Here is a 13,583-nt window from a genome sequence, read left to right as displayed (position 1 = left end):
CTGACTTGACACAGGTCCAGAATACAACAATATACTACACTGATGACATTATGACGGTATCAGAAACCTAAGAACAAGCTAGGGCTAACTTGAAAATAGTGGTGGCTCACAGGAATACCACAGGCTAGAGGATAAATCCAGCAAATACCCCAGGGTCTAGCCAAACTGTGAAATTCTTACGAATAACCTGGGCAGGAACCACCCATAACATTCTACAGGCAACTAAAATTAAATTGCTCTTATTACATAACCATGAAAGTAAACAAGAAGCATTCACTGCACCTGGTTTGCTTGAGTTTTGCGAAGAAAAATTCTGTATCTGGGGACTAGTGCTAAATCCAATCCGTAAAACTACCTGAAAGGACACATATGAATGGAAACCTAAACAACAGCAGGCTATTATCTAAGTTGCAGTGGCTCAATTAATGCCTTTGGGTCCTTATGATATACACTCAGATATGACTTTAGAAGTATCTGCAACTCATACTTAGACTGGAGCTTATGGCAAAAAGCCCATGAATGCTGTCCGGCAGTAACCACTGGGACCATGGGCCAGACAAGAAAGTATAGAACACATCATTAGAGAGACGATTATTGGTTTGCTCCCGGGCATTAACTGCAACTGTCTTTATGACTGAAGGACATAACATAATCCTAAAACCTAAAATATCCATGTCTTGGGTAATGTCAGAGAAACACTCTAACGAGTACCAATAACAAAATGAAAATGGCTTAACGGGAATGTGCTGAGGAATGCAAGAAGACACTTAGCATATTCAATAGAAGAAAACCTTTTTTTTTTTGAGACAGGGTCTCACTTTGTGTCACCCAGGCTGAATACAGTGGGGGCAATCACAACTCACTGCAGCCTTGACCTCCCAGGCTCAAGCAATCCCGCATCTCAGCCAAATGAGTAGCTGGTATCACCAGAGGCATGCCACCACACCTGGCTAATTTTTATTTTTTGTAGAGATGGGAGTCTCACTATGTTGCCCAGGCTGAGTCTGAGTCTGAACTCCTGGACTCATGCGATTCTCCTGCCTTGGCCTCCCAAAGTGTTGAGACTGCAGCCATGAGTCATCACACTTGGCCTCCTCTTTTCTTCCAGATCAACTTTGGAACCATCTGTAAAGCTACCAGATCCTATTGCCACACCCTACTGTTCAAATGCTAGTGTCTTACAAAGAGCTCTCACTGACCACCAAAAGGTGGCTTGTTTTACAGATGATAGCAGTTCAAAGGTAATCAGCCAGCATCCTGTTTGGAAGGCTGTCACACTATAACTGACTGATGTGAAACTGATGAAAGAACAACAAATCAGCTCAAAGGGCTCAATTGTACACTGTTCTCCTTGCAATGATGGATGAACTAAACAAACATAACCTTCATGTGTGGATGTACACCCATGAATGGGCTGTGGCCATTTGCCTGGCCATATGGTCAGGCCAATAGGCAGTGAAAAACTAGACTATTAAATGGATGTGCCAGGCATGGTGGCTCACGCCTGTAATCCCAGCACTTTGGGAGGCCGAGGCAGGTGGATCACCTGAGGTCAGGAGTTTGAGACCAGCCTGACCAACATGGTGAAACCCCGCCTCTACTAAATACAAAAAGTTAGCCAGGTGTGGTGGTGAATGCCTGTAATCTCAGCTACTTGGGAGGCTGAGGCAGGAGAATCTCTTGAACCTGGGAGGCAGAGGTTGCAGTGAGCTGAGTTTGCACCATTGCATTCCAGCCTGGGCAACAAGAGCAAAACTCCATCTCAAAAATAAATAAGTAAACAAAATAAATAATAAATGGATGGGTGATTAATGAGGCATGGCTCTATGAGAATCATTATGGGAATTTAAGGGGTGAATTAAAGTAGGACATGTTGATGGTCATCAAAAGAACTTCTTTCAGGATCAGGAGATGACTGGAACCAGCAAGTGGATGTCCCAGCATGCTTGTTTGAGGTGGCTATCTGGGTCCCCAAAATAAGTAGATATGGGAGATATTGGCCGGGCACAGTGGCTCATGCCTGTAATCCCAGCACTTTGGGAGGCCAAGGCGGGTGGATCATGAGGTCAGGAGACCGAGACCATCCTGGCTAACATGGTGAAACCCCGTCTCTACTAAAAATACAAAAAATTAGCCAGGCGTGGTGGCGGGCACCTGTAGTCCCAGCTACTCAGGAGGCTGAGGCAGGAGAATGACGTGAACCCAGGAGGCGGGGCTTGCAGTGAGCCGAGATCGCGCCACTGCACTCCAGCCTGGGTGACTGAGTGAGACTTTGACTCCAAAAATAAAAATAAAAAAGATATGGGAGATATGCAGCAATGCAGACAGAGATGGGCTGGCCATTGATATATTCCTCTTGTACCCTCTGATGCACAAAATTCCAGAAAGAGCCATCCTGTCTGCCAGAAAGGGAGAAAGAGACTGCAGATGACTATGGCATATATTCCCCAGAAAAAAGTCCCCCCACTCCCATATATAGTTGGCAAATACACTACACTGAGCTACTGCCACTATCCCCAGGAAGCTATAAATGGTCATTCTTGGAAATAGACGTTTACAGTGGATTGGGCTTTGCATACCCAATGGTAGATACAAAAGCTCAAAATACTGTAAGATGACTGGAACAGAAGGTACTGCACCCCCACCAAGTTACATGTCTTTAGACCAAAGAATGTACTTTATAGCCCATATGCCATACTTTATAGCCAATATCCCCAAAAGTCTCAACCAGTGCAGTATCAAGTCAAAGTCCAAAATCTCATTTAAATATCATCAGCTCAAAAGTCCCAAGTGTTATAACCCAAATCAGGAATGGGTGAGACTCTATGCATAATCCACCCTGGGGCAAAATTCCTCTAAATCTGTGGACCTCTCACACCAGAAAACAAGTTATCTGCTTCCAAAGTCCAATGGTAGAAAAGGCCTAGGACAGATATTCCCACTCAGAAAGGGAGAAATTGGAAGAAGTAAAAACATCACTGATTCCAAGCAAGTTCTAAACCCAGCAAGGGAAATTCGATTTCAAGGTCTGTAACTAATCCTCAGTAATTTGTATTTCTGTCCTCTAGGCCCATGGTGGCTCCATCAACCTCTGCCTTTGCAACCCTGGTGGCTCCATCACCCTGTCTCTGGCCTCCAATTCATTCTTTTTTTTTAAAAAAAAAATTATAACATGCTTTCAGCTGACATCCATCAACTATACCATTTCTTTTACACTGACAGGGTTTATAACATTTTCAGTCTGTTCTGTAACTACACTTAAGTCTTCGGTGCTTTGTCTATTGATAAATCCTAAAAACTGAACGCCAATTTGGTGTTTGCAATGGTGTAAGTAAATGAATATTATTCATGGGACAATCAAATAGTATGGTCAGACCTGTAATGAAGGAAAGGTTACTCTACATCAACAGACCTGGGCTTCTCAAGACCCAATGTTTCATGTCTCAACCAAATAGCCTCTTTTTTTTTTTTTTTTCCATACAGGCATACGTCAGGTTTCGTTCCAGACCACCACAACAAAAGTATTGCAATTAAACGAGTCACACTAACTTTGTGGTGTCCCAGTGCATATAAGTTATGTTTACACTGCACTATACTGTAGTCTATTAAGTGTGTAACAGCACTATGTCTAAAGAAATGTACATATCTTAATTTAAAAATACTTGACTGCCAAAAAAGGCTAAGGGTCATCTGAGCCCTCAGCAAGTTGTTATCTTTTTGCTGGCAGAAGGTCTTCTCTTGACGTTGATGGCTGCTGAGTGATCAGGGTGGCAGTTGCCAAAGGTGAGAGTGGGTGTGGCAATTTCTTTCTTTTTTTTGAGACGAAGTCTTGCTCTGGCACCCAGGCTGGAGTGCAGTGGCACGATCTTGGTATTCAAGCAATTCTCATACCTCAGCCTCCCAAGTAGCTGGGATTACAGGCACCTGCCATCACACCCAACTAATTTTTGTATTTTTAGTAGAGACAAGGTTTCACCATATTGGCCAGGCTGGTCTTGAACCCCTGACCTCAAGCGATCTGCCTGCTTTGGCCTCCCAAAGTGCTGGGATTACAGACACGAGCCACCATGCCCAGCGTGGCAATTTCTTAAAATGAGAAAACAATGAAGTTTCCCATATTGACTTTCTCTTCCAAGAAAGGCTTTCTCTTTCGCATGCCATGCTGCTTATCCACAGCACAACTTTCTTCACAATTGGAGTCAATCCTTTCACAACCTGCCACTGCTTTATCAACTAAGTTTATGTAATTTTCTAAATCCTTTGCTGTTATTTCAGCAATGTTCATGGCATCTTCTCAAAGAGTAGATTCTATCTCAAGAAACCAGTTTCTTTGCTCATCCATAAGAAGCAAATCCTCATTTGTTCATGTTTTATCATGGGCCTGATAAAATTTAGTCCTATCTTCAGGCTCCACTGCTAATTCTAGTTCTCTTGCTATTTCTACCACCTCTGCAGTTATTTCCTCCACTGGAGTCTTGAACCCCTCAAACTCATCCATGAAGATTGGAATCAACTTCTTACACACTCCTATTAATGTTGATATTCTGACCTCCTTCCATGAACATTCATGAAGACTGAATGTTTTTCAAGGCATCTAGAATGGTGAATCTTTCCCAAAAGGTTTTCAATTAAGTTTCCTTGGATCTATCAGCAGAGGAATTATTATCTATGGCAGTAATTACTATCTATTACAAAATGTATTTCTTAAATAATAAGACTTGAAAGTTGAAATAATGGGCTGCAGAATGGACGTTGATAATGAGCTGCAGAACTGACGCTGGGTTAGCAGGCATGAAAACAACATTCATCTCCTTGTATATCTCCATCAGAGCTTTTGTATATCTGGTGCATTGTCAATGAGCAGTAATATTTAAAAAGTAATCTTTTTTTCTGAGCAGTTCTCCACAGCAGGCCTAAAATATTCAGTAAAACATACTGTAAGCAGATGTGCTTGTCATCCAAGCTTTGTTGCTTTACTGATAGAGAACAGGCAGTGTAGAGTTACCATAATTCTTAAGGGCCCTAGGATTTTTGAAATGGTAAAGGAGCGATGGCTTCAACTTAAAGTCACCAACTGCATAGCCACTACTGAGAGAGTCAATCTGCCCTTGGAAGCTTTAGAGCCAGGCAATGACTTCTCCTTTCTAAGGAAGTCCTAGGTTCAACTACATGGAAAATCTGTGGTTTCGTGTAGTCATCTTCACCAATTATTTAGCTAGATATCTGGATAACTTGCTGCAGCTTCTGTGTCAGCACTTGTGGTTTCACATTGCACTTTTAGGCTATAGAGATGGTGTCTTTCCTTAAACCTCACACGCCAACCTTTCCTAGCTTCCAACTGTTCTTCTGCAGCTTCCTTACTTCTCTCACCCTTCACAGAATTGGGAGAATTAAGGCCTTGCTCTGGATTAGGCTTTGGCTTAAGGGAATGTTGCAGCTGGTTTGATCTTCTATCAAGACCACTCGAACTTTTTCCATATCAGCAATGAGTCTGTTTTGCTTGCTTATCATCAAATACAAGGGCACCCTAATAAGATTATCGAAGATTTCTCATCAGAAACACTGAAGGCCAGAAGGCAATTGGTTGATACATTCAAAGTGCTGAAGGAAAAAAACTAAAGCAAGAATCCAGCAAAACTATCTTTCAAAAAATGAGGGAGGTATCAAGACACTTCTAGGTAAACAGAAACTGAGGGAGTTCATTAGCACTGGACCTGTCATACAAGAAAAGCTATAGTGAGTCATATTAAACCCTTCAGGTTTAAATATAAGGACATTAGACAGTCACTTAAAGTCAGGTGAAGAATTAAAGATCTGGTAAAGCTAAATACACAAAAAATTATAAAAGCTAGTATTACTGTAAGTTTGTGTTGTAATACCACTTTTTGCTTTCTACATGATTAAAGAGACTCATACATTAAAAAATTAGTAGTCTTGTTTTTGGACACACAATGCATAAAGATGCAATTTAAAGACACCAACAATTGAAAGGAGTAAGGACAGAATTGTAAAGAAGTGGAGTTTTTGAGGGTTATTAAAGTTAAGGTGGTATAAATTCAAATTACAGTACTATAACTTCAGGATATTAAATATAACCTATACAAAGAAAATAGCTATAGAATATACACAACAGGAAATGACAAGAGAATTAAAATGTTTCACTAAAAAATCAATTAAACACAAAAGAAGGCATTTATGTAGAAAAGGAGGGACAAAAAGCAATGAGGCATATAGAAAATAAATAGCAAAAGGACCGAAGTCAGTCCTTATCACGACTCACTTTAAACATAAATGGACTAAACTCTCCAATCAAAAGAAAGAGATTGGGAAAGTCGATTAAACAAACAATAAGAATGATCCAATTCCATGCTGTCTCCAAAAGCCACAAACAGGGTAAAAGTGAAAGAGAAAAAATTATTACATGAAAATATAGCAGTTCCCCTTATTAGTGGAGGATATGTTTTGAGACCCTGGTATTTGCCTAAAACCATGGATAGTACCAAACTCTATAAAGTCATTCCTTGATATCCATGGGGGATTGGTTTCAAAATCCCCCTGCAGATAACAAAATCCACAAATGCTCACGTCCCTAGTATCAAATAGCATAGTATTTGCATATAATCTATGCACATCTTCCCATATACTTTAAATCATCTCTAGATTAGTTATAATATCAGATATAATGTAAATGTTATGTAAATAGCTGTTACAATACATTGGTTTTTTAATTTTTAATATTTTTATTCTTGTATTATTATTTTTGAGTATTTTAAATCCACATTGGTTGAATCCATGGATATGGAATACAGAGAGCCAACTGCATATACTGTGTTTTTTTCCTACACATACTACCTAAGATAAAGTTTAATTTGTAAATTAGGCACATCCTTTATAAATGGATGTTAAAAGTAGATTAACAGCTACTATTAAAAGTAAGTTAACAACAATAATAAAATAGAAAACTTATAACAATACATTGTGATAAAAGTTATTGTGATGCATGTGGTCTCTCTCTCAAAATATCTTATTTTACTCTACTCATCTATATTTAGGCTGTGGTTGATTGGGGGTAACTCAAACCATGAAAAGCAAAACTGCAGCTAAAGGGGGTACTGCCATAGTAACCAAAAGAGAAAAGGGGTGGCTATATTAATATCAGACAAAATAGACTTTAAATGAAAAGGCCAGAAAAGACCAAAAAAAAGATATTATTAATAAAAGAGTTAATACAGCAAGATATAACAATAATAAACACTTACATACCTAATAACAAGACCATCAAAATATATGAGGCAAAAATTGAAAGAACTGCAGAAAGCAATGACCATTTTACAATAATAGTTGGAGATTTCAATACCCTACACTCTCAATAATGAATACAACAACCAGAAAGAAATAAGTAAAGCAACGGAAGACTTCGACAACTCAATAAAGCAACTAAATCTAAGACATATACACAAAATGCTCTATTAAATATACACAAAATACTCTACCTAACAACAGAATGTACAGTCTTTTCAAGTGCATAGGGGACGTTCTCCAGGATAGATCATATGTTGGATTACAAATAAAGTCTCAATAAACTTTAAAAGACAAATACAAAGTATCTTCTCCAACTACAACATGAAGTTAGAATATAAAGAAAACAAGAAAATCCCCAAATTTGTAGAAATTAAACAACAGACACAATCAACGACAAAGGAAATTAGAAATACTTTGAGATGAATGAAAACAAAAATACGACAGACTAAAATTTATGGGATGCCACAAAAGCAGTGCTAAGGGAGAAATTTAAAGCCATAAATGCTTATACTAAATAAGAGAGATCTCAAATCAACAATCTAACTTTATAACTTAAGGAACTAGGAAAAAAATAAATTAACCCAAAGCAAGCAGTAGGAAAAAAAAAAAAAAGATTAAAGCAAACACAGATAAAAGAAAGAAAAGTCAACAAAGCCAAAAGTTGGTTCTTTGAAAAGATTAACAAAATTGATAAACCCTTAGCTTAACTGACTAAGAATAAATGTATAAGGAATGAGGGAAATAGAAAATCACCATTAGAACACAACAGTAATAATTATTATGGGCAAAATCCACTGATATGGGTGTTAAAATTAGTACATAAAAGTTTAAGAAAAAATAGGTTATTTATATAGTCCCAGAGTATTTCCTCTAAGATACTGATTACTTATGAATGGAAAAATAGCAACTTTAAAGTGAAGAAACACAGTAGACACCACTGTAGTCAAGCAATCAAAGTTAACATCACCAGTAAAAAGATATCAAAATCATTTCTTCCCTGATATGTTGCTCTGAGAAGGGCACAGCAGGAGCCAAACCCCAGGTCTTGTCACACTCCAAATCTTCATAGTGTTGATCATCTTGCTATAAATGAGCATATTTTCTTTCAAGAAACGATAAATAGATTTGTTGGGAGAAAGCAGCAAGGCACTACTTCAATCAGAATAGTCTATCATTTGTGAAATATATGCAGTTCTGTACAGTTACTCAGAAAAGTGTAAGTAGTGAGATAAGACAGTGTCTAATAGGATATTCCCCAGTCTGATGAACAGAAATTAAATAATGGGATACAAGTGAGGCTAATATATAAAAGAAAAAACAGAATGGAATAGATATTTACTGATGCTTGATACACAGTAGGTAGTAATAATACACAGTAGGTAGTAATAATAGTAATAATAATTATAGCAAATATTATAACAATAGCATATTTTAATTTCATTTGATTTGTAATTTAATTTGTTAAGTTTATTTAATACTGATGGCATGTACTATTATATTTATCTATTCATTTAACCCTGAAAATAACCATATGAGGCAGGTACTACTATTAGCCCCACTCTGTAGATAAGAAAATAAAGGCATAAAAAGTTGGATCACTTACTAAGCAGCAAAACCTACCTGACATTATACTACCTCCCAGAAAATATCAGCTTAATTAATAATAAGTGCCAGCTAGGATGCTAAATACCTTACATATCCCAATCCTCAAAATATTCCTGTCCAGGGGTTTTATTATACCAATTTAAATGAAAAAAACTAAGGCTCTGATTGGTTGCCCAACACACTGCAAGATATTTAGCACATTCGGCTTCTACCTGGTAACTGTCAGAAGTACCCCTCCTCCTCAGTTACTGTGATAAGCAAATATGTGCCCCCCATAAACATTTCCAAATGCCCCTAAGAGACCAGTACTTCCCCAAAGTACTGCTTTAAAAAGTACTGGTTGTTAAAGACTATTAGGTGAGTAGTGAACCTAGGTGTGTATGATTCCAAAGCCAATGTTCTTTCCAATAGGGGCATTGACTTGTAAAGGAGTTGAGGTCAAAACAAATGTACAAAGACAGGGAAACAAAGTTTCACAAAGTGTAAGGGGCAATACACTCCAGATGAGGAAACTATAGTAGCAAATAACTGGAAGTTGAAGTAGTCCATAAAGTATAACAGTAATTTATGTCATTTGTTGAATTAAGTAAGACTTAAAGCATGGACCAATTTGTAAAGTGTATCTCCTGAGGGAATTGGGATTTCGTTCAGAACTCTGAGTGAGAACTGACATCATTAACATGTTATTTATTTAAAAAGGTCTAAGCTGAATAAAGGTATGGGGGTGGGAAGTAAGTCTTCCTAAAATAATTTATTTTAATTTCACCATTCTAGTATTTTCAAATCTATTTAGGATGTTTTTCCATTCAATGTTATATAAGCTTTAGAATTTATGAGTAAAAATCATCTACACTAGTCAATCTTAATAAGAAATTCAGAACGATAGGAGAAATTATTAAAAAGCAATCCTAGTATAATTATGATAAAGATCACAAAACATTCTCCCAAACATGCAAACATAAACATTTCTATTTCCTTAAGAGAATAGCTTTAGTATATAATATACAAATATTATGAATGTCTGAAAACTTTAAAAATTACAAATATTAATACACAAAAATTACTGTAGCAGTAGTCTACAACCATATTTTGGTTGTTTAATGGAATTTGCATACATTAGCGTGTAAATTCATGAGCCCACAAACACATGCACACTGCAAACAAAAATTTAGTAATCAACTTTAATAAATCAGTTACCTTTGCAATAATGACTTCTTTCTTCAGAATCTTCATAGCATAATATTTTCCACTTGCCTTCTCTCGAACCAAAATAACTTTCCCAAAAGTGCCTTTACCTAGTAGTTTCAAATAGTCAAAATCATTCATTGTCTGAAAAATACAAATTAAAAAATATAATATGAAGTATTTGATGCAATTTATTTGTTAGCATATATATATGTGTTTGCAATATCCACTCAAAACCAAATTTTACCAATTTATAAGCACATTTAAATGAAAAAGAATCAGACTGGCATTGGCTGTCTCATTAGCAACCATGGATGCTGAAAATAATTTAAGCAGTTCTCAGATGTTGGAGAAAATGATTTTGAACCTAGAATTCCTCAGCCAAATTATCAGTTGTGTAAAAGGGCAAAGGAGGAAAAAAATTATTTTCACTCATTTTTAAGGACTCAAGTTTTCAAGGATTTAGTAGTGCTGCTACCCCCAGAAAATGTGATAATCAAAAATGTTCCACACAAACATTTCCAAATATGCCTAAAAAAGCAGTGCTTTGGAAGGAGCTATCTGAGAATTTACTCTAGCAAAATAAAGATAAAATCCAAGAAAGAGAGAGATATAGGATATATTTATAAGAAATGTCGAGAACCTCGTATACTTCAGTTAAAATAAATCAAAGAAAGCAGTTGTTATTCCTGAGAGAGTACTTTATGCAATTCAGAACAGCAAGGAAGGGAGCTCTAAGAAGAATATCTTTAATTAATGTGCCTGTTTTCAGTTTCACTTCTCTTTCTTAAGTCAGGTAATCCTGAGGATTTTGCCAGTCACACGTGCCACTTGTTCTCTACAGTCCCCTCTATGTACTCTTTTCCTGCTCTGCTCTATCAACATTCTTCCAGAAACTTCCAAACTTTTGAAGGCATTTGTGCCCGAATGCCCCTCCCCGACCCAGCTTTTCATTTTTGTGGACTTGCCTCCTTTTGAAATTCCTTTACTTTCATATTAATAGGATTTTGAAGAGAAGAGAAGGTAATTGTATATGATCAGTTTACATAAATTTAAACTCAGTTTAGAGGTTTATAAATATCAAATAAGTATTTGGGTTTTATCTTGAAATTACAAGTCACTGAAAATTTTAGTGCCTTTTATAACTTTTTTTTTCTGTTTATCATTTATCTAAAGTAAACGTGAGAAATATTTCAAATCAATTGCTTCAGTTTCCACCTTAACAAACTTAAAAAAAAAGCAAGTTAACCCAAAAGAGTTAGAAGAAAATGATACAGATCAGAGCAGAAATCAATTAAATTTTTAAAAGAAAGAAAAAGAGTAGAGAAAAAATCAGTGAAACCAAAAGCTAGTTCTAAAAGATCAATAAAAATTGATAAGCCTCTGGCCAGGTTGGTCAGAAAAATAGAGAAGACACAAATTACCAATATCAGGAATGACAGAGGTGGCATCACTACAGATTCTACAGATATTAAAAGAAACGTAAGAGACTATTATAAATGGCATTTTGACAATAAAATTGACACCTTTGATGAAATGAACAAATTGCTTGAAAGTCTCAAGCTTTGAAAGCTCTTCCTTTGAAAGAAACAGATAACTTGATAACCCCATATTTATTAAGAAAAATTGAGTCTGTGGTTAAATACCTTTCATCAAAGAAAACTCCAGGCCCAGATGGTTTCACTGGTGAATTCTACAGACATTTAAACAAGAAATGACACCAATTTTATACAAGTTCTTTCTGAAAATTAAAATGAGCAATACTTCTCATTCATTCTGAGACAAGCATCATCCTGATACTGAGATAGGAGTCTGGCAGGTCTCCTTTCACAAGATGCAGGTCACAAAGACCCTGCTGGTAAAACAGGATACAGTAAAGAAGCCAGTCAAAACCCACCAAAACCAAGATGGTGATGAAAGTGACCTCCGGTTGTCCCCACTGCTCATTATACATTCATTATAATATATTATCATGCCAAAGGAACCTCCCATCAGTGCCATGACAGTTTACAAATGCCATGACATATCGGGAAGTTACCCTGTATGGTCTGAAAACGGGGGAAACTGTCAGTTCTGGGAATTCCCTGCCCCTTCACCAGAAAACTCAGGAGTAATCCACCCCTTGTTTAGCATATGATTAAAAAATAACTACAAAAATAGCCAACCAGTAGCCATCAGGGCTGCTCTGCCTATGGAGTAGCCACCCTTTCATTCTTTTACTTTCTTAATAAACTTGCTTTCACTTTATTCTGTTGTTTGCTCTTGAATTCCTTCTTGTGTGAAGCCAAGAACCCATGTGGTCTCCCAGGCTGAACCCCAATTTTTTGACAATACCAAAATGAGAGGAAAACAATGCAAGAAAACTACATCCCAATATCTCTCATGTATATTACATAAAAATTCTTAAAATTTTAGAAATGCCTACGTTCACTTTCAACATTTTTTGCTGCTCATAATTTTTATAATTTTCCCCAAATGTCAAATTAAAGTGTCTTACATTCAATAATATCTCTAGTTCAAAGATAAAGTAGCAAAGAGATAGCAGGGAAAATAACAAGATATATTAATTCAACTAAAAATCAAACATGTAGCTCTAAATATCAAATATAGTAAATCAGCTAGTGTCATTTGAACAAATAACAGGTAATATTAGATTTAATTGCATTAATAGAGCAGAAAAAATCAGGGAATACTACATAACAAGCTATTTGTGCTAGGTAGTCTGCAAAGATGGCTGCCACAAATTCCCATTTCTCCCTGTATGCACATTCCACTCTTCCCATGAAGGGGTGGAGTCAACTTTCTCTCTCCCCGGGCTAACCCTGTATCTTGCTTTGAACACAGAATATGATCAAACTGATACTATGCCAGTAACAGACAAAGCCTTTAAGCCTGGCAGTTTATGCGTTCTCTCTCTTGGAAAGCTCTAGAAAGCCAGCTCTAATGCTGTCAGTTAGTCCATATTATCCTGCTGGAGAGGGAGGCCATGTGGAGAGACGCTGGAAAATAAACTACCACTCCAAGAGAGAGACCAAGTGGAGGAGAACCAAGACACCATAGCCAACAGTCAGCACCAAGGCCCCAGACACATAAGGAAGGTTTTGTTGGATTTTCCAGCCCACCCATGTATAAGCTGTAGGCAGCTGATTGAGAGCCATGCATGCAAGACCAACAGAGTGGCCCAAACTACAAAATCATGAGATATTTACATGGCTATTGTTTTAAGACATTAAATTTGAGGTAGTTTGTTCCACAGCGTGAGGGTTAATACTGAGTGTCAATTTGATTGTATTGAAAGATGCAAAATATTGATCCTGGGTGTATCTGTGAGGGTGTTGCCAAAGGAGATTAATATTTGAGTCAGTGGGCTGGGAAAGGCATACTCACCCTTAAGCCGGGTGGGCACCATCTAATCAGCTGCCAGTGTGGCTAGAATATAAAGCAGGCAGAAAAACATGAAAAGGCTAGACTGGCTTAGCCTCCCAGCCTAC

General features: G+C 37.2%; 1 protein-coding gene across 5 annotated transcripts in view; it reads right to left on the bottom strand.

Moving 5' to 3' along the window:
* The window catches only part of AKT3 (AKT serine/threonine kinase 3), a 360,266-nt gene that overhangs the window by 127,850 nt on the left and 218,833 nt on the right, over window positions 1-13,583 (bottom strand). For all 5 annotated transcript variants that reach the window (XM_016934876.4, XM_016935872.4, NM_001280064.1 and 2 more), the window contains 1 exon segment: window positions 10,105-10,236. In XM_016934876.4, coding sequence (XP_016790365.1) covers window positions 10,105-10,236 — 132 coding nt within the window.

The sequence above is a fragment of the Pan troglodytes genome, chromosome 1 (assembly GCF_028858775.2).
Source record: "Pan troglodytes isolate AG18354 chromosome 1, NHGRI_mPanTro3-v2.0_pri, whole genome shotgun sequence".
Lineage (NCBI taxonomy): Eukaryota > Metazoa > Chordata > Mammalia > Primates > Hominidae > Pan > Pan troglodytes.
The sequence above is the reverse complement of the archived record's forward strand: the minus strand, read 5'-3'. Positions and strand labels throughout refer to the sequence as shown.